Below are 24,100 nucleotides of genomic sequence, written 5' to 3'. Positions count from 1 at the left end.
ATTTCATACTTTTCCTGGCCAGGGGTGGAAGTTTCTGGAATAATATCTGTCTGTATCAGTGAGGAAATGTGTGCTGGATTATGTGCACTGGAGTTTCTTATATACCCATAGAACATGACTCCCAATATTTTTAAGACTGTACTTTAATTGACTCCTGGTCCATTGACATCGAGCTTTTCAGTTATAAAACAGGTTACATGGTGATCGCAAGCTTCTAGCAAAGGAATGGTGTATAGCTCCTGTTCCAGGATGCTTAATTCCTCTGTTAGAACTGATATAGAAGCCCATATATACTGGGTTAGGACAGGCAGTCAGTAATAGAGAAGTGAGTAAGGGCATAAGGACATAGGCCAATGTATGTGCGTACAAGCATGGCTCGATAGTAGGTATCACAAAAGCTGGATGAACAATGTATCATTTTGGTAACAAAGGCTCCCACTTGATATCTGAATTTACTTCACCATCAAGTAGGTCCTCGGTGATGTCTGTATGACGCTCAAATCCATCAAAGTGCCTGGATCCAGCGTTTAGAGAGTCTTGACTACCTGGAATCCTGCGTTCAGCAGGTGGAGTTCTAATTTGGTCGTTCAAATTGAACCTCGGAACGTCAAGTCGATTACTTGGCTGAGACGCAACGCTCTCCGGTACTTTCATAACGGACTGCCATCCAGCTTGGCCAGACAAGGCCTTATGATCGTTGCTTAAAGCAACAGGTTTCCGAGGGATTGGTGGTGCTTTTTTGGCTCCATTTGCTCTGGAACATCGCATGTCAGCGTCTTGGATCAAATCCGATGAATTCGCAGCTCCCTTCCCACCACGTGGGGGCAATGGAGGCTTGTATGTGACGGAATCTATGTTATCCACCACGGCCTTTTGACTGTCCGTTAATCTTCTTGCAGGTACCCAATCAGTGGCATTACTTGAAGAAAATGGGTTGGACTCGCGATTCATGTTCAGTGACCATCTATTTGAAGGCGGCTGTACAATTGATTTCACCGGCATACCTGCCACGTATGAGTGTTAGAATAGCCAGACACGAAGATATTTTCTGGGAACCGATTCAAGATTGGGGAAGTCATACCATTGTCCAACCACCATCTCCGATCGTCTGAGCTCGCTGGTGGAAGGTCAAGTGTAAGAAAGTCCAGTTCAGCTGACTCTCGCTTACGCATTTTTGCTTGGGTCTTCGACCTTGCCGGTGTCTCGGGTGCATCCCCTATCTCCATTGCATAGATTATGCTCCTGATATTTTCCCTTAGGTGATCATCAACAAGATTGATGTCACAGGAAAAAAGTGCCCACACGGGGCGATGATCTGAGCATTGTAAACAGGCAGAGTCGTAATGCAGCTGATGTATATTTGATCCTTTCCACAGAATTCTATCGCACCATGCAGGGATGCGCGACTTTTCGCTGCTGAGTATTAGTCTGTCGTTAAATAAAGAAGTGTGTCGAAGAAACAGTGTATTATCTTACGATGTGTCGTAATAATTTGTGCCAACGTCATATTTATAAGTCGGTGGGAATGTAATGAGCCCCTCTCTGTAGAATTGGAACACATTGCCCGCCATCATTTGCAGGTTTAGCTTCAGCTTGAATTAGCGCATAGACCTTCCCTTGAGTGAATCACAGTACCTGATCATTGTCGTGCAACTTCTGGTAGTTGCGTTGCGTTGCCAGGTCTCTGACGGTCTGATTACTGAGACCTATTCGGTAGTTGAAATCACCAACCCAGATGATAGTGTCATGATCGTCAATCGTTCTGTTTTTCAGGAACCTGAGACCTCGACAGATAGTTTCATAGTCCTTATTTCTCTCTTCATAGTTCGCGAATCCAGCTGCAAGGTGAGCAGTCACAAAGCATATTCGAGTCTTTGAATATTCAAAGCGGATAGCACAGCCTCCTTTGTTACCGCTGATCCCCGAGAGACCTGTCTTTCTAATCGTTAGATACTCATAACGAAGCAACACTTCTTGCACTGGACACTCACTTTCCTGACACTGCCTTCAACATTCTTTATGTCTCTGAGTATATCTTCTTTCACAAATATCATAAGAGCTGCTCCAACCAGCTGTCCACTCCGCAAAAGAACGTACTTTGCACTCCCCATCTTCTCAGCACGATTGTTGAGACAATTTCTGACAGCAGCTTCCCACACTTTGCGAGGAGTGGGGTCGGTAGACATGATTTGTTGTGGATTTAGTGCAACAATTTCTTGAAAACCAACAGCAAAGATGCTTGGATCTTCGCCCCCCTGATCGGGAAGAGGAAAGAGCCAGGGTGTTAAATCATTATCGGGGCCCTCATGGCGTCCATTCACGTTAAACGTTCCGGTCCAGATCAGGACCGATTTCTCGTAAGAATACTCAGATGCTCGCTGAGCGAGTTTCTCGGAGACTATATCATTTATCGGATCGAAGAGCTGTACTGGGGCTTGGTTTGTTAGACGTCCTAGTAGTAAATCTATTGTCCTTTGCCGAGCTTTGTCGGAGAAGTTGTTCACGTATAGCCGTGTGGCGGTTTTGCGTGCATCTGCAAGGGCACCAGCGAGAGACATTCTTCCATGTCGCGTGAACGAGCTTTTCAGCGCACCAGTACCAGCGTAGATTCGCGATAGAGCATCCCCGTTGTCGGCCCAAAGGGTTGAGTGTCTGAGCCGAAGTTCGGGATCAATGTGAGCTCCCTGTTGACGAAAGAAAAATTCAAGGGCCATCATGCTAATGATCGTCTGTACAAGGTTGGTTCTGTCAAGGCAATCTAGACAATTCGTCCGAAAAATACCTTCTTGTTGCAGAACGACGGATGAGGCTTTTGCCTCATTACCATAGCAAGTGCTCTCTGACAAGAAGTATCCAAAACCATCCACAGAATGCAAAATAACGTCCTTGATTTGATCACTAGCTCCATAACCTAGCGGACCGCGGGCCTCCGCATGAAAATCGAATTCCGTCATTTCAAGTAACATATGGTTGGAGGAGGCATGAGCGTTAGCCTTCTGGTTAAGTGGACTTCTGCTGACCAATTCTTGAAACCTCGTTGAAAGCTCGACTTCTCCGGGTTTCAGAGCGCTCAGGAGATTAACGACATGTACAGCGCCGTATCGTGATTCAAGACTTTCGAAGTGTTTGTCGAAGGCGTGTTTGGTTGCCTCGCGCGACCTGATCACCTCAATCTTCTGCTGGCCAGGGAAGAAGCCAGGTGCTTGTTCCCAAAAAAGGGGCACAGAACCACGAATCTGGACGTATGAGAAAGTGAGGCCGGGATGAATCCAGAGAACAGTTTCCGTTTCCACAAAATTCGCAACGTTTCCGTCATCGTCAATGCCCCTAGCGTTGAATCTCGTACCTGCCCGTCGAGATGACTGGCGTGATATAACAGTCAATGTTGATGGCAAGCGCGTTGGCGCTTGCGGAACTATCGGTCTAGAAGTGGGAATGGTCAAAGTGCTACAGAATCCTCGTATTACATATGTCAACATTCGAGACGTGTCGAGGTGCAGTTTCTCAAGGGGAGACAAGTGGCTTCTGAGGAGAAGAAGAGGGTTAATCATGTATGAGTTCCACAGCATGTCCTCATCCAAAGAGCCCATGTCGAACGCATCAGCTTTGTCCGAGCTGACAATATGTCAGCAATCACTGTATATCTATGGGTTAGGCATTCTATTGGCTTACCGGTTCTGCAGCCGATCAGTGAGATCGAAATCTAGACTATAGTAGAAACTGCCATCACTCAGGAGCTTCTTCAACGCTAAGAATGGGTGATCAGTGACAATTTCTTTATTTTCACCCCGGTTGGGTTCTTCAGCGGCAAACTCGGACTCGGACTCATAATTAAGACCATCTTCATAGTTTGAATGATTGAGACAAACTGCTTTGGTCAGACAAAATAAGACAAACGAGAGAGTGGGAGCTATTACGAAAGTGCACATTGTCAATTCGCCATACAGCTTCGCCAGGCCTCACTGTTGCGGCCTTAGAGGCACCAGTCACCACACACAAGAACACGTCTCCGTCCAGAGCGATTAACCCAAGCGTACCGTGCCCATCGCATAGACAGCGGTAACCTGTTAAGTCCACGGAAGACAAACTGCAAAATTCAACCAAGCAATGGATAGTGTCTCGTTCGTTCTTTCCTGTACTGTGGTCCACTTCTGCTGCGATGGCTTTAAAGACCAAAGCGTTGTCAGTAGTGGCCAAAATCAGAGTACGCTGAGGGTAGTCTCTGCAGAAGACTCGCAAAACAGGCATTCTTCGACAAGATATCAGATTTTGATTCTCATGATGGTATATATGAAGTGTTTAGAGGATTTCCGAAGGGATTAATCTCACAGCTCAGACCCAGTTTGAGAGGGGACTGACTCAGTGACTTAAGTGATTAACAACACATTATAATGCTTGAGTATTAGTTAGATAAAAGAGTCAATATTAGTATTTGGGAATAATATATTATTCTCAGTAAGTTGAGTGTTATTATTCGTGATGAATATGGAAGGTCATTACGATTTTGGAAGAATTAGGCCATCGCCAAGGCCCTAAAGGAGACTCATACTTGGGGGAACCCTATATTATGGTTGTAGTGTTATCTACTACAATGTTATTTTATCACTACAGAGATAACAGATACATAAGTATACCTTAGGTATGGAGCATTCTATTTGTTCCTAGGAGTACATAAGTACCTAGGTATCAGATGTATCCAAGGGGGTGTCCAGGAAAATAAGCATAATTTAATAACTGACTCAGGTACCGGAGGTACCATGTCTGAGAAAATAATTTTTCCGCTCTCTTTCAAGTCAAAAAGGAAAAGATGCCTACAACGGCTACTCATTTTAGATACCCTTGCCACACTCCTGCTTTACTTTCCATCCTCTCTCTCTCGGTCTTGTTTTATTTTCTTTTGATTTTCCCAGAGTAATACTTTAGAAGCAGTTTCTTGGTCTAGACTTCAAGTCTCCGTCACGTCGACACTATATCTCCATCTTCTCTATCTCCGCTCAAAAATTCTTTTCGCTCCTATCGCAAATGGGCCTGGCGGCGCCTCGCAAGTAAATTTTCAAAATAATGTCACTGCGATAAGTCACTGACCAAAATATGCAGAAAAACCAAAATCTCGCATGATCCCAACAACACCTCTTGGTCACGATCTACGGATGGTTTTGGACACAGGATTCTCAAAGCCCAGGGCTGGACTCCCGGTGGCTTCCTCGGCGCCCGAAATGCCACTCACTCTGATCTATTCACTACGGCTAGCGCATCACATATAAGAGTTGTCTTGAAGGATGACACATTAGGCCTGGGAGCTCGGCCAAAGAGGGATCTTTTGGATGGACCCACTGGCCTGGACGCATTCAAAGGATTACTCGGCCGGCTCAATGGTAAATCTGATACACAACTTGAAGCGGAGCAGCAAAAGCGGGATGATGATAAATTGGCTCGATATGCTGCAACGAAGTGGCAGACTGTCAGATTCATAAGTGGCGGACTTCTTGCGCAGGAGAAGGATAATGCTACGGCCTCCAAGGCTTCTCAGGATCTTCGCGTTGACTTTCCACGGAAGACCTCTTCCCATGAAAGTGAAAACGGCATGTTTAAGATGGAGCCCATGGATAGCGACTCACAACAGGAAGGCTGTGCCATGACCAAGGAGGAGGAGGGAAGAAGAAGAAGAAAAAGAAGAACGAGAAGGGGAAGGAGCTGGACATGAGTTCCAGAAAATCCCGCGAAAAGAAACAAGAGAAGAGACAGAAGAAAAGGAAACTTAGTGACTGTGACGGGCTCGACGCGGAAACAGCGGACAAAACCTCTACAAAAGTCCTTGTAGCAGTCGCGAACGATAAAGGTACATGTCTGCTGGCCTCGAATGGTCCATCAACATCGAGGGAACGCCAACCTATGGGAAGACGGATCTTTCGAAGCCGCCATATTGAACAAAAGAAAAGAGCCCTCATGGACGATAAATCTCTCAATGAGGTATTTATTATCCTTTCCTGTTAGCAATCCTTTTCATGTTAAACAAAGGCTAACTGGCACAGATATTCATGATCAAAACGTAATAATAAATATTCACCGGTTGGCCCATGTCAAACTACCTAGACACCTGTGCTCAAAGAATCATGTCTACATCTTGAAAGAATATTATTACTGTCTCGTATTCCCCATAGTAACTTACAGATCGCGAATCAGCAATGATCTGATAGGCTGATGCTATTAGGTAATTGACTTGCGTCCGGTCGTGGGCACAATGTTTCAATTAATTTACCATCACGTGCCTTCCAGATCGTTTCTTTACATTGATGTCGCGGCGGGCCAAGCCGAGGCTATACCAGGTATTGATTTCCTAGACATTTGGAGGTATTCAGATGTATGATCGGAGCCCGATGCCTCGAAAGACTTATTCGCAATTCACTTAGCTGAAAGAAACATAAGTGTGCCATTCAAGCAGGATAGTAGCAAAGATGGTATTATTAATGTTTTAACGTTCGAACTTTGAAGTAACCCGACCGTCGGGTTGATACCTGGTAGATTCAGAGATGGCCATTCTTGATCCCCACTTTCCCCAAGTAAGTACCTAGGAGTGTATCTATGGAGTACATAAATTGGTTGGCAGGTACCAGAGGTACGGAACATAACCTTACGCTCTCAACTTCCAAGTCCTCAAGGTACTATCAGCAAAATACCAAATCAATATGAACATATAAACACAGAGTACACCCGCTCAATAGTCAATACTCTTGATGCAAAACTGACCCGCCTTCAGACGTCATACTACTCATACGGGATTCCACTGCGCACGGCGACCTGGGTTAGATCGAAGTTCCAAATCATCTGCCACTCTGCAGAGTGATCAATTCTTTGATCATCTGAGGAAAGGAATCGACAGTGTATTTGCCGAAGTGGAATACAAATCGATACCAGATTTCCAGTTCAGCTAGGACTTGAGATTAGGCGGCAGAATTACCCTTGCTGAAGATTGCCGATATCGAGCCAGTCAGTCTACTTCAGAGTAGATTCCTGTCTATCTTTTGCACTCGTGGGTTGTTTGCACTTCTTCTTGGTCAATAATGTCAGGCCAAGAAAATCTACAAGCAGGAAGCTTGCAGCAGCTTGAGTCGGTGATTCAGTCCTCATCTTCCGGGAAAGTCAGTTTGAGCCCGGAGACCCAGACCGAGCAGAATACCTCGCGCGTGAATCATGTGCAAAGTGGTAATAAATCCCGGGATTTTGTAGCAAACAACACCGAATTATCAGGTGCGGATTTATATTCTCCGATAAAACAGATTGACACCCCAGCGATACTATCCTCGCACGATCATTCTCAGTCAGGGCCAGGCTGTTCAGAACCGCGAAGGCATGCACCCAGGAGTCGGTAAGTTCTGGTTTTTCGAATCCCCTTTTCTCCTCTGCAGTCGTGTGCGCAGTTTTGGTGTATATGTAGGACCGAGGGTTTCTGAAAATGATGGCTGATAATGTTTAGGGGCATTCGTTGGGCTCCCTTGAATATCGGTCTCGAAAGACGCACGCAGACGTTCGTGGTCTTATGCCACACTTTGACAATCGCAATATTCTTAACATTTTTCTTCTTCGCTTGTGCCATACCTCTATTCTGGCCGCTGTTACTCCCATACCTAGTTTATATTTCACTTTTTTCATCGTCTGCAACGTCTGGAACGTTGAGTGGGCGTAGCGATTTCATGCGTTCGCTCCCGATATGGTCACTTTATGCCTCTTATTTTCCTGCTTGCTTGCATCGCTCCGAAGCGCTACTTCCAACACGCAAATATATATTCGGCTACCATCCACATGGCATAATTTCTCACGGTGCATTTGCAGCATTTGCTACTGAAGCACTCGGATTTTCGAGGTTGTTTCCGGGAATCACAAACACCTTACTTACCCTTGATTCGAATTTTCGAATTCCGTTCTACAGAGAATATGCTCTTGCCATGGGACTCGCCAGTGTTTCCCGGGAGTCTTGTGAAAACCTACTGTCTAAAGGTGGTGCTGACGGGGAAGGCATGGGCCGCGCGATTACAATTGTCATTGGTGGGGCTCGCGAGTCCCTGGACGCTTTACCTCATTCTCTGCGCCTTGTTTTAAAATGCCGCAAAGGATTCATAAAGCTAGCAATTCGCACCGGTGCTGATCTTGTGCCAGTACTTGCTTTCGGCGAAAACGATCTCTATGAGCAGGTGCGATCAGATCAGCATCCCATTATACACAAGCTTCAAATGCTCATTAAGCGTACGATGGGGTTCACGATCCCGCTCTTTCATGCTCGTGGGGTTTTCAATTATGACGTGGGACTGATGCCTTATCGACGTCCCTTGAATATTGTCGTTGGCCGGCCTATTCAAGTCGTTCAACAGCGTGACAGAGACAAGATCGACGAAACGTACATTGATGACCTTCATGCCAAGTATATACAAGAGCTTCGACGGTTGTGGGAGCAATACAAAGATGTCTTTGCGAAGGACCGAATCTCTGAAATTGAGATAGTTGCATGAAATGGCCTCGATTTCATCTTTTGATGCACTCCTCTTGTAAAAGAACAAGGGCCAAAGAATTAGGTTAAAAAAAAAAGAGAGAGCTTCCCGGCAAGCCTGAATAATATTCCGCCGCTGATCAAATCATCAACCACAAGTGGGCATCCTCGAAGTGATCCCCAGGAAGAGGCCTGTGACGTAATATGGTTTGAGACCATCGATCGATTACCTTCGACCTAATGACTTGACACTTCAGGTCAGGAATCAGCTTCGGGCGTCTCCAGAACATGTCGTGGTGTTTGTATGCCTACGAACTTCGTCTGGGATGACACCTGGATAATGGATGCTTCCTATCAATTCGGTCGCAGGAATCCCTCATAGCGACATTGTTCCTGCTGGCAATCCGGTGTCTCCATTGCCGCAGGTAGATCCAATCCCAAAGTAAGGTGGGTGGTGCTCTGGAGGTTTTCATGTCCAGAAATGCTAGAACAAAATCGATAGAAATTCTTGACCTACGTTCTGGTCCAGAGACAATCCTCATGCTGAGATGCCTGGTTGCCTCTGATGAATGAAGTGTTTGAATGACGGCCAACAATCCTCAATTTTGGCATCATTATATCAGGACCGATCTTCACATTCTACCATCCACTCCAACAGATTTTCTCCATACATGATGCATGCTCTTTGGTTACATTTATGGCTCTTAAATATAAATAGGAGGTTTGAATCATGCTTTAAAATGCAAAGCGAAGCTAGATTAGTTGATTCAATTTAAACGTAACTGTCTCATTAAGTCGGGTTCAAGGAAAAAGATCATGCATGGGTATCTAAATATGCAGCGAAATCATGACTACACTCACCAGCAGATGGTAGCTTCCTGATTCCATCAAGACCACCTTTGAAACACCAAGGCATAAGGCCAAAACTGGCAGCTCACACCAGTAGTCATGACCACAAACCAATGGGGAGGAACGGACACAGTATGAAGGTAACTCGGAATATTCGGGGGAGATTGTGGATAGCGGGAGCTATGGGATTCGGGCGGAGGCAAGGGGATACCAGTTGGGACAGAAGGACGAAATGGGACTCGAGCCACTGAATCTCACTCATTCACATGACATTTGTCCCGTCTTCTGAAATTGTGCTGGCTGTGTTTAACGCAGGGATACCTGCCGCCGGTTCAAGCGCTCGTTGCTTTTCATCAGCAACATGAACACTTCCACGAGATCCCTTCACTAAATGACCGCTCACCACTCTATCCTGTATCATTTCATCGAGTATGCGCGAGACTTCGTCCATGCTCTTTCCATCTGGTCCTTTCTCATCAGATTCGGGCGACGAAAGGGAACCAGCTGCACGACCATATGATGGCATAACACCGCCATTACTATTCAAAGACGCACGCTTGATTTTGGGGTCAGCAGCGCATGGGTCTGTTGTGACATGTGCGAGATCCCAGTGTCGTGCGGCAGACCGAAGTGCCGCAAGCATCCGATCCTTATCATCCAGCTGCAAGCGGAGTTCGTTGATTTCCATATCTTTCTCACGGAGCAGAGCCCTGAAGTCCGGCTCTTCTGAGGGAGCATTTACTGACTTCACACCCATAGATATCCGAGAGTGACTTGAGCGTCGGGCTTGCAGTAGGCGTCTCTCCAGCGTTGAGATATATCGATTCTTATCATTAAGATCAGCTTGTAGAGCAGCAATCTGTCTCTGGGCGCTTGCTCTTCCGTCTGCAAACTCCCCCATAATTTCGTCCTCTTCGTGTTCAAGAGGTGCATTTTGATACGGCAAAGTCGCCCACACTTCAGTGCTGTTGGTGGACAGGAAGGAAACAGGCCGGACCGATGAAAATCCGCATGCACCCAATGTTGACTGACTCACAGATGACCGTAGAGACCGAGAAATGGAGTCGGTAGTAGACATCCTAGAAAGCCGCCCGAAGGCGGCTATACCGTTATGACTATTGACTCCAGTTGATTTAGAGCAGAGGATCAGACGATTGAGATGTTCAATACGTTCCTTCAGCGCTGTTCGAGCTAGTTGCATTTCAAGCATTTGCTCCTCGTGGCGCACTTTTGCCTCTTTCTCCAATTGTTGCTCTTCCAGTTTTAACTCCTTCTCAGCTTGATCCTTTGCCTGACTCTCAAGCTGACTGCGTAGTGTTTGAATCTCCATGCGGTAGCGCTCCAGAAGAACTCGGCTGCCCGCATCGCCCCCGCCACCGCCAAAGGCTTCCTCTGCCCTCTTAGCGTGACTGACGATGCTGTTCTTGGCACGGGCGGCGAATTTCAGCGTGTTTAGAGTCTCAGTTGAAAGTGAACCCGTTGTTGCTGAGCTGCCAGACCCGTCAATCTGGATTGTACAGAGGATGCTGACAAGAGAATTCCCCGAGAGAGCCGGTTGTAGCAGCCGTGTAAGCTTGCTGTCACGATACGGAAGATGTCTGCCCTCGCGATCAGCTGAGGTTCCGCCCTTATCCTTGTTCTCCGAGAGCTTTGCGATGATCGTGCCTAATGTGAGTAAGCTTTTATTTATATGAGCACCTTCCGTCCGACGCTCTTTATCCTCTGCAGCGCGCTCAGACCCAGCCAAATCGATCAAGCTAAGGGTCGACACCCTGACTCCCCCTGGGGCCATGCCGGAGCGCCGTTCTTGGGATGGGTTGCTCGTTGGTGCTCGTTCTCTGCTCTCCACAACAATCTGGACGACCGCATGACTTCTAGAACTACGAGCATTGAACTGCGTGCTGCCCGTTCTCCGTGCAAGGTCGCCTCTGGCAATTACACGTAGGAGTTGGGTAGGGCTCTGCACAATCTCTTCCTTTAACGGAGTTGCATACACACCTCGTTTGCTGTCTTCGCGGAGTTTGATCTCCTCCTGCTGAGAATTCGCAAGCCCAGTAGAGCCCGAAGTCGACAGGAGGTCATGAATCTTTTCGTTGTAGATCTCCAGATAGCTGACGCGAAGCAGAAATTCCCGGTGAGGTGTCTCTCTGATGAAAGAGAAGATATCCGTTATTGCCAATGGTATCACACCGGGAGAAGTCGCGGTCCCTTGCATAGAGAAGGTTTTGCCAGTCCCGGTCATGCCATAAGCAAAGACTGTTCCGTGATATCCTTCCATAACCCTTCTCACAAGGCGCTTGGCCGCAGCGTCGTAGACTTTGGCATTGTGCTCGTGCGGCGGAAAGACATTGTCTGTTGTAGAAGTAGATTGATCAATCAGCCATGCGAATCGTTAGAAAGGTCTTGATCTAGGTGCGCACCATATAAATAGTCGACTCCGCCTTCCTTTCCTTTATAGGAGATTAGGCCGCGCCGACCGTCAACAACCCAATCGCCGTCAGAAGCCGAACCGTCTGTCCCGGTCAGATTGGGACGTACGCGGACGCTGACGATCACATTTCCTTTCACTTGCTTGGTTCTCGAATTTGACTTGGCGATCCCTGTAGCATCGTCCGGATCTTCACAAGTGGTCGCACTTGTTGAGTACGATCCTTGGGCTGACGAGCTTCTGCTCTGTGTAGGGGAGGCTTCTTGTTCTCGTGAGTCTAAGACAGGGCCATTTTTGCCGTCCCCATGTCCGTTCAATAGGGAAGGGGTTCTTGAACTTCGATAACTGCTGGTAGTCCCTGAACTTAACCTCGAGCCACTCTTGACTCTCGCGCTGCCAAGCGGAATATTATTAGATCCCGAGATTGCGGAAGCCACAGAAGAACGGCCATTGACTTTTGGTGGCTGGGGAAAGGCCGCGATGCTTATCGTCCTGCGAAGTGACTTCTCAGGACTGGCCGGACTCCGACCTCCCGACGCAGACCTCAGGCTGCCTTGGTTAGAGATTGAACTTAATAATGGGGACCTGTTAAAATTTGATCTAGGGCTGGAGGGCGTGCGCAGTTTTGAAGTTGAATGTGATGGAGATGACGCCCTCTGTATGTCGGTTGATAGGGGCAAGCTCTTTCTGACTTTCGGTGCTGGCAATGGCGGCAGAGTACCAGCCGGAGGACTCGCGGCCGGTCGGGACGGTTCTGGTATGGTGGACATAGAGCGCTTATATATTTTGAGGTCTTTCGTGTTTGTTCGTTGCCCTGTCGTGATAAATGGACCAACTTCAGAAGGGGCTCAGATTAGAAGTGGCATGGTCATTGGGGGAAAATGAAGGTGCGCGATCTTGCGAAGCCGATATGCAGGTATGACGAAACCAGGCTATCAGATGAGCTGGCAAAAGTCAGATAGGAGATCGGGTAGATATATGGAGCATCATTATGGCGACACAACAGGAAGGGCCCGGTTTATGCACCGGATGAATCGATCAGAAATGCGAACATGCATTTTTCATACTAGATCAAAGCAAGACAAGCCCCGCTGGGACTGACACTGTTCGTAGAAGGCCATGTCGGAGGAACAAAGAAGAAATGGATAGATAGAGGGAGAAATATAGGCTCGATAGATGCAAACTGAAGCCAGAGTACTTACAGTAATATGGCGACCGTCTCCTATTGGCGATGTAGGCCTGTAAGCCACCTCGAGTAGTTGAGAGGATACAGGATCTGGACCTTGCTGGGGCATTCAATAGCGGGTGAATCTGAAGCCTTCAGCAGCCAGAACCAAACAATGGGGCCTATAAGGCTCTTTGATGTTGTTATGTTTTCAATTGACTCACTCCAAGCAACTACTCGGAGCGCCTTTCTTGGAGCGTTTCTGGGTATTATCGATGGAGACAGATGAGAAACGATCTGGTGTAATATCGATGAGCGAGCACGAGAGGATATACAGGCAGAGAAGACGACTAGGATGAATAGCACTGTAAATAAGCGTAGAAGAGCCAAGTGTTGGACTGAAGATGGTCAGGGCCGTCGTCCTCCATCCTTTTAGCTCGATTTTGTTAGTCGCGTCTAGTTTGGTAGATACGGACGGAGTAAAGGGAGAGCGGGATTGAATCTCCCCTTCCATATTGTCTAAGGCAGGACAGGGAGAGGTCAGTTTTCCCAACACCTTAGGTACCTATCAACGACATGAATATCTCACAGTCGTGTTTAGCTTAAGGAAATGAATTACAAGCTGGTATTGAGGGCTAATATACACTGAAGCTACAATGATTGTACTTCTACTCCATGGATTAGCACGCAATACATAAATTATTCTGCTTATAATACTGTCTGTATTAATACAGAAGGTGATTGTTGTGTTGGGCGACTTTATTTGATGAGTACTTGGTACTCGGTACTTGTTTTATCCCTATAAAGGATAGTGAAGAATTTTTTGTTGAGATGTCCAATACCTGAATTTGCTCCCAATATGCGCGTGCTTCATAGTGATACTGTTATAGACCACCTATTCAACCGTCTGTCAGCATCTTGATTAGAGCCAAAACAAACCATCACAGAGTGAACACATCAAAATATGGTACCTGAAGTTGAGGGGTACCTCGGGTGGATATGTGCTTAGGTTATTAAGTGTACCTTAGTTAGGTTAAGGTACGGTACTCGATAAGCACTAGATAAAAGATGGGTTGTACCAGTCCGCCAGGGGTAAGGTAGGTGCGACCGTATTTTGCGTACACAGGGACATCTCTACGAGTGAGTCTAGATACTAAGGAACCTACCCACCTTACCTTAAGGTAGGTTCCCTCCTAGACAACCCCCATACTAAGCTATAACCAGTTAGCTTAATTATTGTACAGAAGTAACCTTACAAGGGTCGAAGCTAAGGTACCTTACAGTAAGATGACCTAGGTCCACGGGGAAAAGATCATTCAGATACATAGTTATAAATGCTAAGATTGGATGACCTAATAACTCGTTTCCACGACGCAAGGCCCTCTACGCAAGGCCCTCTACGCTCTGTAAGCTGATATCGTTACTTAACTTATTCGACGCAGTATAGGTGACTAACACTAAAGGTGACATATCAACCCGCATCATAGAAAGTTGCAGTATAGTTCATTTGATTCGTTCTTGTAGCCGGTCTACTCTCGGGGCCTTGAAAAGAGTTAGTCAATATCGTTGGCTCCATACCATTCAGAAAAGTCCATACTCTCCGACTGAAGGCTTGAAAAGCTAGATGCAGCATTACACTCTACATGCATGAATACAACACCACAAGGTGTGCGAGAAACACCAAACAATCCATGTTAAAGGATCAATTACCCGTCTGGAGAATTGGGAGAAATGTATCACTTCCAAAGTATCCACAAGGGGTCAAATACCTGTTTTCAGTATATCGTATCAAGTCAATGCGTACCGACTGTTACTTGAGTCTGCTAGGACTTGGATTGAAAACGACACGACCAGAACATCAAGCCGATTGAGAGCGCCATCAGGGATGTGAGAAAGGTAGGGTGTACCCTGAACCTATCGCACTTCAAGGACTGCAAGAGTCTCTCACCATCCTGGAGTACTTCAACAGCCACAGGGAATGTCTCCTCGATGAGCTCCGGTGCGACATCAAGTTCGACGTATTGGAGATTTATCGTGCACAAGGTAGGGTGGTCCTTTTATTGAAAGACTGTAGCGGCTCAACCGTCTTTAACTGTCAAAAGGTCTTCCAAGGAGGGCAGAATCCATGATCTGCATATTGGCTCTGGCACAGTGGTGATATTCTCTCAAACTCAAACGCATCAAACCCGGGGGTTTAGCAGTGAATGAGAGATAAAGATCGCCAAGATGTAGACATGGCTCTGAAATGAGAGCATGAGAGGGCGGGTTCGGTGCCAATTTGGGATTTGAGCATCAGATATAGAGTCCACTATAATTAACGCCTGATTGCCATGAAATCTAGCTGTCGAGCGGCATTCTTGAATGGACGGTCGTCTACCTCGCCACCGCGCCTTGAGAGATCGTCACCCATTTTCTTACTCCCACCCGGTTTACGAGGAAGATCCTCCTTAGCCGTCGGCCTTGGCTCGGTCGACCACCAGCCGTGCTGTAGAATTTGGTAAGCCGTGCTCCGCTTCCTTGGATCCAACGTGCACATCGACATAAGTAGATCTGCACCCACTGGACCTGCCGTGGGGAATTGCCGTAAGAAGAAATCACGACCCTGTAGTGGAACAGTGCTTTGCCTATCCGAGGGGATATAGTTGGGCAACGTACTGACTCCCGGCCAATTCTCTTCGGAAGGCGTGCCGAATGCTTCACATATTTTCGAGATTTGATCAATGTCCGAATTTCCGGCAACAAACGGGACTCTCAGGAGGAGTTCAGCAAATACCATCCCCATGGACCATACATCAACGGCCCCAGAGTACTGCCGGGCACCATAAAGCAGTTCGGGCGGGCGATACCAACGAGTTATGACCTGATGTGTCATATTTAAATAAGGATCCGCAAATGATCTAGCCAAGCCGAAATCGGCCAGCTTGACCTCACCATCACTGGCAATGAGAAGGTTGTTGGGTTTGATATCTCGATGTAGCACAAAGTTTTCGTGGCAGAACCAAACACCTCTAGCAAGCATTCCCATCCAAGCCTTGACATCTGCAACACCGTAGTGGATATTTTCATCCTTAATGAGCATCTCCAGATCGCCACGCGGTAAATATTCCAAAACCAGATTGAGATTCTGGTCTTTAGAAGAGAATACATTGTGGAGAGCTATTATATTGGGATGTGATAACTCTTGTAGATATTTCACTTCGCGAATGGCATCCATAGGAAGACCGTCCTTGTACTCAGTATTGACTTTGATTTTCTTGATCGCCACAAATGACGAGGGGTCGTTGCGAAGATGCCCAAGATATACGACGGCATAGGTACCCTCACCGAGCTTCTTGTCTATGTATTATATGTTAATCAAAAGCCGAAAAAGAAAATGGGAAAAAGGAGCCTGAAACTGGCACCGTACCCTTGACATACTTGTGCTGAATGTCTTCATTTAAGAGCTCTGTGAGTTCACGGTCAATGTCTGATTGTAATGCAGGTGCATCTCCCTCTTCATTGACTGATTTTTGGGTAGAAACAGCCCGCAATTTAATTGCTGCACTTGAAGATGACGCAGTGGCTGACGGTGACTGGGAAATTGAAGGTGAAAATGCCATCGCTCGAATCTCTTCTGGTTTGATCGCGTAGTGTTCACAAACGAATTGTGAAGAGAGATGGCTTCGAACCTAGGATATCAAGACTTTGAACGCAATACAAAGCCTATAAATGAGAAGCCGAAATGTATTTATAACAGGATCGTTTGACGGAATCCTCTAAAGGATACGTTGATATAAGATATGGAGTACTAAGACGCCATAGATAGCTGTGAATTCGGACTATTATTGATCCCGACGATCATACAAGTTGGGGATCCCTAAATTTCCAGATGCCAAGAGAACCAGCAAAGAAAAAGAATTACTGAGGGCAGTGTCCCTTTTTGAACCCTTCCAAAACCGTTCTCAACAATAAGTTGTCTCCAATTGTGCCAGTATAGACATTTAATGTCTTGAGCTCGCCCACCATGAAGCTGTGCAGTTCAAATCTGGGTACTTTGTCTTCGAGACTTATCAGACCATTTACTCTCACCATCCAATGCACTCGTTGCTTCCACAAGAATGCTGCCACGCCCTCTGTTCCTTCCCCGACGCCATTCGTTCCCGACGTCCAGACCTTTCTTACCTTGATCGGTCGTGATATGAAAAAGCACGCCAGCAAACTGTCTTCTTGGGACAAGCTTTTCACCCTCAACTCCACTGAACTCCGTGAAGTCGGCATCGAGCCTGCGCGCCAACGACGATATTTACTTCGCAAACGAGAGAAGTTCAGGCAGGGTATTTACGGTCCTGGTGGTGATTTGGAGCATGTCGTCGATGGAGCTGCCCAATTGCGAGTAGTCGCAGTGCCTGTGCCGGGCACCCAGACACCCGGAGGTGAGCGAGAGTCGAGCCCTCAGGATTCCTCGGCCAACTTGTCACCCGGTACGAAACGAATGATTGTAAATCTCCGGCCAGATACTACCAGTTATGAGCATGAGCCCTCCAGACCCCTGAAGAAATATGCACATATGAAGATACACCGTGGCTCTTTGATTAGAGGACCGTTCCTGCAACCAATCAAGGGAACAAACGGCAGCGCCGCTCTGATCAAGGTCCAGGAAGGTATGTGGGAGGATAGGCTGGGACACAAAGTTGACGGTGGTGAGAGGAGACGCGCTGAGGTCCGCGCCAACAAGAGGAGCGAGGAACGGAGGAAAGGCACTGCATAAGCTATCTTCCTTTTTGTGTTGAATCTGTGATGTCTCAGACGCAGTTTACATATCTGTATATTACTCACCATCACGCCCTGTATTATTCCAGCTTCAATCACAATGCTGTGTCCTACGGCCAGTTTCTTTTCTACCCTGGGGCTTTATAATGCGTAAGGCAGGGCCACGGGCGTGATTCAAGTGGATCAGCGATCTTAGTGACTTATAAAGACATTATCTATTCCTCATAATATGCTAAGTTATGAAATCAATACGGTATAGAACTTCAAAATTGAACATCCAGAGATTAAATGCTGTACAAGTTCTGGAACCGCAAACTGCCAAACAACATGGCAGAATACCCAGAAGTGATAACGAAATTACCTTCCATGCAATCATATCAAGAAGAGGCATTGATGTAGTGATCACGATCAGGCTTTGGTAGCGGACTCCCGCTTTTCAAACTCCACAAAAGATCGGCCCAGCGGTTTGGAGAACAGAGACTGGTAGTATTAGTAAGAAGGATTCGACGTTGAATTGGACAAGGATAACTCACAGAGTAATCTGTGTCGGGGACGCCATCGACACCTGGCAAATTACGGAATTTGAATAACCGCACAAGTGCAGCGGTGATTGTGCCAAGCTGAAGATATGCAAATTGCTCGCCAATGCACCTATGCCGTCCAGCACCAAACGGGAGGTACGGGCTATTGGTGCCCTTGTTAACTAACCCATAGCCATAATCAACTTTCTCATCGTCCTCAGCGCTAGCTGCAATGTTCTCATCCCAACGGTGAGGGTCCCATTCGAGTGGATTTGGGAAGTGCTCCTCAGACCTGGCAGTGACGCCTGGAGAAGAGAGAACATTATGAGATGTCGGGATCACATATGAAGTACCATCCACAGCCATGGGATTCTTCACGGCTCGAATGATCGAGTGAATCGGTGCATGCAAGCGTAGAGTCTCCTTGATGACCTTCGCGTGCAAATCCAGCTTCTGCAGATTGTCATACGTGAGTGGAGGCAAATCGGATCCGAGAACACGAATTTGTTCCTGATATAGCTCTTCCATTATATCAGGCCGCGTCGCAAGGCGCAGAACAATCCAGGAAGCAGTAGAAGAGGAAGAATGCTGACCCGCCATCAACAAGGCAATCATCATATGAGCGATTTCCTCATCGGGAACCGGTGTGCCGTTCTTGTAAACGCAGGACATGAGATTCCAGACCATGTCTTCAGAATCCTTCTTACTGCCAGTCTGACGGCGTGCTTTGATGATTTCCATATAAGTTTCGGTCAATTTGCGCTGCGCAGCATCCCTTTTGCGGTTATGTGGCAGCGGGGCCCAGGGTAACATGAAGTTGATAGGAGCGAAACCCATGTCAAGGTTATGGTACAACTCTGCGAATGTGGAATCAAATTTGCTTCGAACTTCTCTCCCTTGAAGCGAGCGCGAAGCAGTGTAAATGGTGATTTCAGCGATTGTTTTGCATACATCGAAGACGCCCTTGTGTCCCTGGAAGGCCGGAGAATTTTTGACAAAGCTCTCTACTTCATCCGTAATTAGGGGAACATAAGATCGGAGCGCATCAGAGGTGAGACCGTATTTGACGAACTAGGATTATTAGTCGCTGAATCCAGGTGTGTTTTTGCCAAAGTCGCTTACCTTCTTCTGCTCCATAAGCTTAGCATTAGGGCAGTCATACACGACATGTCGACCAAAAACAGGCGTAGTGAGTGGTGAATACACCTCTTCAGCGCAAACATCTCGCAGCTTGCCGTTTAGAATGAAGTCATTGCCCTTCGTACCAAGATACACCGTTGTCTTTTTGCCAAGTAGAATGAATGTGAAGATATCGCCATACTGCCGAGCAAAGAAAGTTAGCTAGACACATAATTTGGCTGCGACAATGCAAACCTTTGCGCGGCAGTCGAAAAAGAACTTGTACGGATCAATGCCATAACTGATGGTGCTACCAATAAAGGGGAACCAGTGGAAGACCACAGGAGGCTCGTGAGGATTTTTGAACAGTAGCTGCAGCAGCACATTGATAATGACAGATACAGCGAGGATGGACAGTAGTCCGACTCCCACAAGCACCCATGTTGACTGCGTCGAGCAATGCTTGCAGATGCCGTCGAGGACGAACGCGATAAGACCCATCGCTGCAGCACAGTGTTCAAATCGATCAACCGAGTAACTGTCGCAGCGGATAAAGGAAGGCGAGTGTCTCGCCTAGAGGCACCCTCCTAATCCTTGAAGAGAAATGCACGAATTTAGGGAGCCTAAAGAACGCACGAATTCACAAACGAACAGAGAGTACAGGAATTGGGGAAGACGAAATGAAGATGGGAAGAAAAAGGATAGGCATCTGCTGGTTGGCTTGCTTTTTTCCGTGCAAGTATCCAGTCACCGCCCATGGATCCCTTCTTATCCTTATTCACGCACTAAGTAAGCATGAGTCGTTAAACCCCTGGACTAACTGGCCCTAGTTGCGCTAGACTAATCCGATTTGGCAAAGCAACCTATGGTAAGGTTTCTTAAATAATCACGCCACTTCAACGGAGCCGGGTGTCTAAAACAATGATATCTCATGGTTGGATGTTAGTACCATGTATTGCCAAGGATCCAAGCATACTGAAAGGCACAAAAGAGGAACAGGTGAGAATCGTGACTACAACATATTCTACATTTGTCTTTAGTTTAGCTTTGCTGTGATTTTGCTGTGATAAGACGAGGATGCAACGCTATTGCCTGGCAGTCGCAGGTAATCTACTAACTTCAATCAGTTAGATAGTAAAGTAGGCAGGGCTCATGATGCTGGACAGCAGTCATTGCCCAATCTCCTTCTGTTCGGGGTAGCATCAACTGACAGGCGGATACAGGACTGGTACAACTCGAATAAGCATATTAATACTGGCCATTGGTGTGGCGCTTTAGATATCATATTCACGTACTTGAGGTTTAAAGGGCTCTTGACCGTCAGGCGGGCTGAACTGGACGATCATACCTTTACAACATCCCAACGTTAACAATGCTGCGATTTAGATACGAATAAAGATGGCCTCCGATCACTTATAATGAGTTGTTGAGTCTTCCTCAAACAACACCGGGTCACCGCGCTCTCCAAGATTGATAAAATCATTGGGAGCGGTATTCTCATCGGGCGCGGCCTCATTTTGCTGGATAGTATGGGCTGGCTGGTTGTGCATGCGCTTGCCAGCATTATTCTTGTGGAAGACCTTCACAGGAGCACCAGGTCCTTCATTGTGTTCGCTGAAATGAGCATCATTGATACTGCTGAGCAATGTCCGCTCGCGCTCGATTTTGCGTTTTGAGAAGTCGAGCTTTCCAAGTGCACCCGTCAGCCCCTCTGTGCTATCGGAAACGCTAATGTGTTTCCCGGTAAGCCACGGATGTTCCAGACATTCATCCACCGTGATTCTCTTCTCAACATCAACTGTAAGCATCCTGTCTATCAGGTCCAGAGCTGGGTCGCCCACAGAGTCCCAATACGGTGATGGATAATCAAATCGGCCCATTTTGATCTGCTGTGCCAATGTGAAGGGGTTCTCACGCGTGTAAAGCTCATCTGAGAAAGGGGGAAATCCGCAAAGGCATATGTATAGAACGACTCCCAATGACCAGATGTCAACGGCCTTGGTGTATCTTCGACGACGAGACTCCTGTAAGATCTCTGGAGCGACATCTAAAGAAAATCAGAACTGACGAATTCCCAACTGGCCGGTAGTCAACTTACAACTTGGTGTCCCACATCTGTGAATAGAAGGATCAGCTAAGGCAAAGGAGAAAAGCGATCTGAAGAAAGAGAAGGCAGCACATACAGAGTTGTGGTGAATGAATCTTCCCCGATAATCTTGGCAAGTCCAAAGTCACCAAGTTTCACAGTCAGCTTCTTGTCTGCTACAAGTATATTCTCGGGTTTAATATCTCGATGAACGATGCCACGATCATGCTGTGTTTGAATCAGTTCAAGACTTATTTTCCGCCGGGGGGTTTGCCTCCCATCTACAAATTGGATGGTTGACTGGTACTGTAGATTGCAATCTAATGAACAAGGAGCTTACCAGGTATTTCAGACCCTCAAAGAGCTGAACGAAGATATGGCGGGTTTCTTCTTCGGAAAATTTTTGTCTGCTAACAATCAGATTAAAGAGCTCGCCCTCAGGTGCAAGCTCGAGGACGAGATAAACGCCATCGGCTTCGTCAAAGGTGTCCTTCAAGCACAGAAGATTCGGGTGATTGACCCCCATTAAGAGGCCAATCTCTTGCTGCAAGGACTCGGTCTGAGACTTCTGAGAATCGCCAGGACGCCTCTCAAACACTTTAACGGCATATTGAGTGCCAGTCGCACGTTCTACACATAAGTAAACAGTTGCAAAATGACCTTTTCCGAGCTGCTGAAGCAACCGATACTGCTGGCGGAAACCGTTCGTGTCTCTCGTCCGGGGGTATCTAAAAACGAATCGCGCTTCATCCAGGATGGTGATTTCATCGCCATCTTCAAGCTCGCGATACTTGTTCCGCCCGATAATGGCATCATTTACAAAGGTGCCATTGCTGGACAGATCTTCCACAATTGCGACAGAATCGCCGTTCTTGTTTTCGCTGAATATTAAGAAATGCCGATTGGATATTGTGGGAATATTGATAACCAGGTCTGTATGCCGTTAGAATTTTCAGGAAAGGAACAATAGCCGACTGTAAACACCCACCGCACTCTGGATGACGACCGACCAGATAACCCCCAGGAGGTCGATTAGGTCTTTGTCTGCCGATGGGACTCTTTTCTTGAGAGTGCTGGGATTCTTTGCTCGGCTGAGTCTTTGAGTCGCCATTCTTGCGAGCATCGCAGCTATGGCGCTTTCTCAACACAAGCGCATCTCGGACTTTGTCATCAAGAGGAATCAGATAACCCCAAACTCCCTCTGCTGCTTCATCCTCGACTTCATCGGCGAATGCCCTGGGTGGATAAACAAATTGTGAAAGAGCTTGAGTGTCACCAGGAGGAGATGAACACGCCTTGAATTGTTCGACAGTCGATAGAGCTTGGCTAGGACTGTCCGGTGGAGTAGCGGTGACTTCATTCCGAACATCCGTAGCAGTCGAATCTAGTTCAGTCAATGGGGTGGGCAAGTACGTTTGGCTGACCGGGGTCGCTTGCGACTGCTTCTTAGATGTAATTCTCTCGGAGCGTCGAGGCTTCTTTAGATCTTGTGAATCGCTATCTGTGCTGACCTAGAAGAACTCACTTTTAGCATTGAACGAAGGAGAAGGAGAGTGCAACAAAAGATACATACCCTGCTACGTTTGAGAGAACTCTGTTCGTTTTGAGGTGCCATCATTCATTGATTTGCATGCCTCGACAGCCCTCAGATTGATTCAAATACCGGTAGCTTGGGAGCCTTCGAGGACAAAGGATAGGCGGATCCAGACCGCGATGCACGGGTACAGTGTCACGCAGGCGTAGAATCTATCTCATTTCTGCATGTCTGAGGATTGGAGACAGAAATTTTTGAGATAATGCTCAGATAACTCCTTGGGTCAAGGTCGAAGGTGAGGATCACGGGTCGGAGAGAGCAGTTAACTTGAGCGGTCAAGTCTAGACCCGGAGACTGGTCTTAACACCAGATTAGCTTGCAGGCGGCAATAGTACCTTGATACTCTAGACTAAATGCAATTCAAGAAGAGTACCTCAGGTACCTAGATATATTCTAGTACGTAGCTAATATTTTGATTTGTACCCCCCTAGTAGAAAGGATGGTACTTTAGTACCTTGGTACTTGGTACCCTTACCTGGGAATACGTGAACGCGACCCACTAAATGTACCTTAACAACTGAATTCAATATATAGGTGGTTCACGGAGAAGGTGCCTGTGCATCTTAGGTTGTCGAAACTCAGACGGTAGATACTTTACAATCCTCGGGAGTAGCACAGCGTGTCTCACTGCCTGCCTAATAGAAATACTCTGAGATTGTAACAAATCATGATTGTATGCTCGATCGTCTGCTTCCCTTGTTCTTGACGTTTGAGCAGACCACCTTTGAAATTCTTGTTCATCGGTTTTATACGAGGCTAAAAATGGGGCCGTTCAGAATCAAATCAATTTCCTCCTCCCTATGTAGTCGATCTACTCCTGCAAAATTGCTATCATCGGAATAATCCTCCAGGCTTTCTATTTACCCATACACGTGTGCTGTTTACCGACCTGTCATGCTCATATGTAGTTATACCTTGCAATGGTTAAGAGCCGAGTCCCCGAGCCCTGTTCTTACTCCTGTATTTGAATGTAAGGTACACAGTAATTACGTATATGTGTCTCCGCATGGGGTAACGACCTTACAAAGATAAGGTACGGAGTACCTAACGTCGGTCCAGTATCGAACTCCCCTATCGTTCCCCTGGAGCTACATTGTCTTGAGGTAA

The 24,100-nt window shown here is 46.9% G+C and overlaps 8 protein-coding genes across 8 annotated transcripts; 3 read left to right on the top strand and 5 right to left on the bottom strand.

Annotated features, from left to right (window-relative positions):
- Positions 1–191: 191 nt before the first annotated feature.
- P174DRAFT_276654 (SacI domain and endonuclease/exonuclease/phosphatase family protein) lies at positions 192–4,577 on the bottom strand. Its single transcript, XM_024821533.1, has 8 exons — positions 3,918–4,577; positions 3,673–3,868; positions 1,992–3,615; positions 1,636–1,935; positions 1,477–1,586; positions 1,082–1,413; positions 368–1,004; positions 192–293 (listed from the first exon to the last, which is right to left on the bottom strand). Exons 1-7 carry the CDS (start codon positions 4,246–4,248, stop codon positions 415–417), a joined length of 3,483 nt encoding a protein of 1,160 aa, XP_024679475.1. The 5' UTR covers positions 4,249–4,577; the 3' UTR covers positions 192–293; positions 368–414.
- A 46-nt stretch (positions 4,578–4,623) lies between these two features.
- On the top strand, positions 4,624–6,100 carry pxr1 (telomerase inhibitor/ribosome biogenesis protein PXR1). The gene is made up of 4 exons (XM_024829184.1): positions 4,624–5,045; positions 5,098–5,573; positions 5,624–5,970; positions 6,033–6,100. The coding sequence occupies exons 1-4, from the start codon at positions 5,023–5,025 to the stop codon at positions 6,051–6,053; spliced, it is 867 nt and encodes a 288-aa protein (XP_024679474.1). The 5' UTR covers positions 4,624–5,022; the 3' UTR covers positions 6,054–6,100.
- Positions 6,101–7,466: 1,366 nt separating this feature from the next.
- P174DRAFT_376314 (diacylglycerol acyltransferase type 2A) lies at positions 7,467–8,504 on the top strand (the record flags this gene model as incomplete). Its single annotated transcript, XM_024822676.1, has 1 exon — positions 7,467–8,504. One exon carries the CDS (start codon positions 7,467–7,469, stop codon positions 8,502–8,504), a length of 1,038 nt encoding a protein of 345 aa, XP_024679473.1.
- A 1,089-nt stretch (positions 8,505–9,593) lies between these two features.
- On the bottom strand, positions 9,594–12,529 carry P174DRAFT_433975 (putative kinesin family protein (KipA); the record flags this gene model as incomplete). The annotated part of the gene is made up of 2 exons (XM_024825837.1): positions 9,594–11,683; positions 11,752–12,529. 2 exons carry the CDS (start codon positions 12,527–12,529, stop codon positions 9,594–9,596), a joined length of 2,868 nt encoding a protein of 955 aa, XP_024679472.1.
- A 2,709-nt stretch (positions 12,530–15,238) lies between these two features.
- kin28 (TFIIH complex serine/threonine-protein kinase subunit KIN28) lies at positions 15,239–16,523 on the bottom strand (the record flags this gene model as incomplete). The annotated part of the gene is made up of 2 exons (XM_024822678.1): positions 15,239–16,260; positions 16,331–16,523. 2 exons carry the CDS (start codon positions 16,521–16,523, stop codon positions 15,239–15,241), a joined length of 1,215 nt encoding a protein of 404 aa, XP_024679471.1.
- Positions 16,524–16,801: 278 nt separating this feature from the next.
- On the top strand, positions 16,802–17,794 carry P174DRAFT_444621 (mitochondrial 37S ribosomal protein mS41). The gene has a single exon (XM_024828137.1). The coding sequence runs from the start codon at positions 16,928–16,930 to the stop codon at positions 17,669–17,671; it is 744 nt and encodes a 247-aa protein (XP_024679470.1). The 5' UTR covers positions 16,802–16,927; the 3' UTR covers positions 17,672–17,794.
- Positions 17,795–17,872: 78 nt separating this feature from the next.
- P174DRAFT_444620 (cytochrome P450) lies at positions 17,873–20,060 on the bottom strand. The gene is made up of 4 exons (XM_024828136.1): positions 19,569–20,060; positions 19,317–19,514; positions 18,207–19,265; positions 17,873–18,153 (listed from the first exon to the last, which is right to left on the bottom strand). The coding sequence occupies exons 1-4, from the start codon at positions 19,812–19,814 to the stop codon at positions 18,082–18,084; spliced, it is 1,575 nt and encodes a 524-aa protein (XP_024679469.1). The 5' UTR covers positions 19,815–20,060; the 3' UTR covers positions 17,873–18,081.
- Positions 20,061–20,375: 315 nt separating this feature from the next.
- On the bottom strand, positions 20,376–23,467 carry P174DRAFT_444619 (serine/threonine-protein kinase chk2). The gene is made up of 6 exons (XM_024828135.1): positions 22,973–23,467; positions 22,388–22,910; positions 21,740–22,332; positions 21,497–21,627; positions 21,412–21,428; positions 20,376–21,360 (listed from the first exon to the last, which is right to left on the bottom strand). The coding sequence occupies exons 1-6, from the start codon at positions 23,012–23,014 to the stop codon at positions 20,723–20,725; spliced, it is 1,944 nt and encodes a 647-aa protein (XP_024679468.1). The 5' UTR covers positions 23,015–23,467; the 3' UTR covers positions 20,376–20,722.
- Between the last annotated feature and the right edge of the window lie 633 nt (positions 23,468–24,100).

Source organism: Aspergillus novofumigatus (genome assembly GCF_002847465.1).
Source record: "Aspergillus novofumigatus IBT 16806 chromosome Unknown P174scaffold_7, whole genome shotgun sequence".
Classification (NCBI taxonomy): domain Eukaryota; kingdom Fungi; phylum Ascomycota; class Eurotiomycetes; order Eurotiales; family Aspergillaceae; genus Aspergillus; species Aspergillus novofumigatus.
This window is presented reverse-complemented; position numbering and strand designations above follow the sequence as displayed.

What these genes read in the sequence shown, in the direction of transcription:
- P174DRAFT_276654 (XM_024821533.1), bottom strand. Translation starts at nt 4,248, where the DNA reads ATGCCTGTTTTGCGAGTCTTCTGCAGAGACTACCCTCAGCGTACTCTG. An exon ending in AATTGACAATGTGCACTTTC is followed by an intron (nt 3,869 to 3,917) that starts GTAATAGCTCCC and finishes TGACCAAAGCAG; the next exon opens with TTTGTCTCAATCATTCAAAC. An exon ending in GAGATGGTGGTTGGACAATG is followed by an intron (nt 1,005 to 1,081) that starts GTATGACTTCCC and finishes CATACGTGGCAG; the next exon opens with GTATGCCGGTGAAATCAATT.
- pxr1 (XM_024829184.1), top strand. Translation starts at nt 5,023, where the DNA reads ATGGGCCTGGCGGCGCCTCGCAA. An exon ending in GGCCTGGCGGCGCCTCGCAA is followed by an intron (nt 5,046 to 5,097) that starts GTAAATTTTCAA and finishes CAAAATATGCAG; the next exon opens with AAAAACCAAAATCTCGCATG. An exon ending in ACGATAAATCTCTCAATGAG is followed by an intron (nt 5,971 to 6,032) that starts GTATTTATTATC and finishes TAACTGGCACAG; the next exon opens with ATATTCATGATCAAAACGTA.
- P174DRAFT_444621 (XM_024828137.1), top strand. Translation starts at nt 16,928, where the DNA reads ATGAAGCTGTGCAGTTCAAATCTGGGTACTTTGTCTTCGAGACTTATC.
- P174DRAFT_444620 (XM_024828136.1), bottom strand. Translation starts at nt 19,814, where the DNA reads ATGGGTCTTATCGCGTTCGTCCTCGACGGCATCTGCAAGCATTGCTCG. An exon ending in AGCTTATGGAGCAGAAGAAG is followed by an intron (nt 19,266 to 19,316) that starts GTAAGCGACTTT and finishes TAATAATCCTAG; the next exon opens with TTCGTCAAATACGGTCTCAC. An exon ending in TCCCCGACACAGATTACTCT is followed by an intron (nt 18,154 to 18,206) that starts GTGAGTTATCCT and finishes TAATACTACCAG; the next exon opens with TCTCTGTTCTCCAAACCGCT.
- P174DRAFT_444619 (XM_024828135.1), bottom strand. Translation starts at nt 23,014, where the DNA reads ATGGCACCTCAAAACGAACAGAGTTCTCTCAAACGTAGCAGG. An exon ending in CGGTCGTCATCCAGAGTGCG is followed by an intron (nt 22,333 to 22,387) that starts GTGGGTGTTTAC and finishes AACGGCATACAG; the next exon opens with ACCTGGTTATCAATATTCCC. An exon ending in TTGAGGGTCTGAAATACCTG is followed by an intron (nt 21,628 to 21,739) that starts GTAAGCTCCTTG and finishes ATTCAAACACAG; the next exon opens with CATGATCGTGGCATCGTTCA.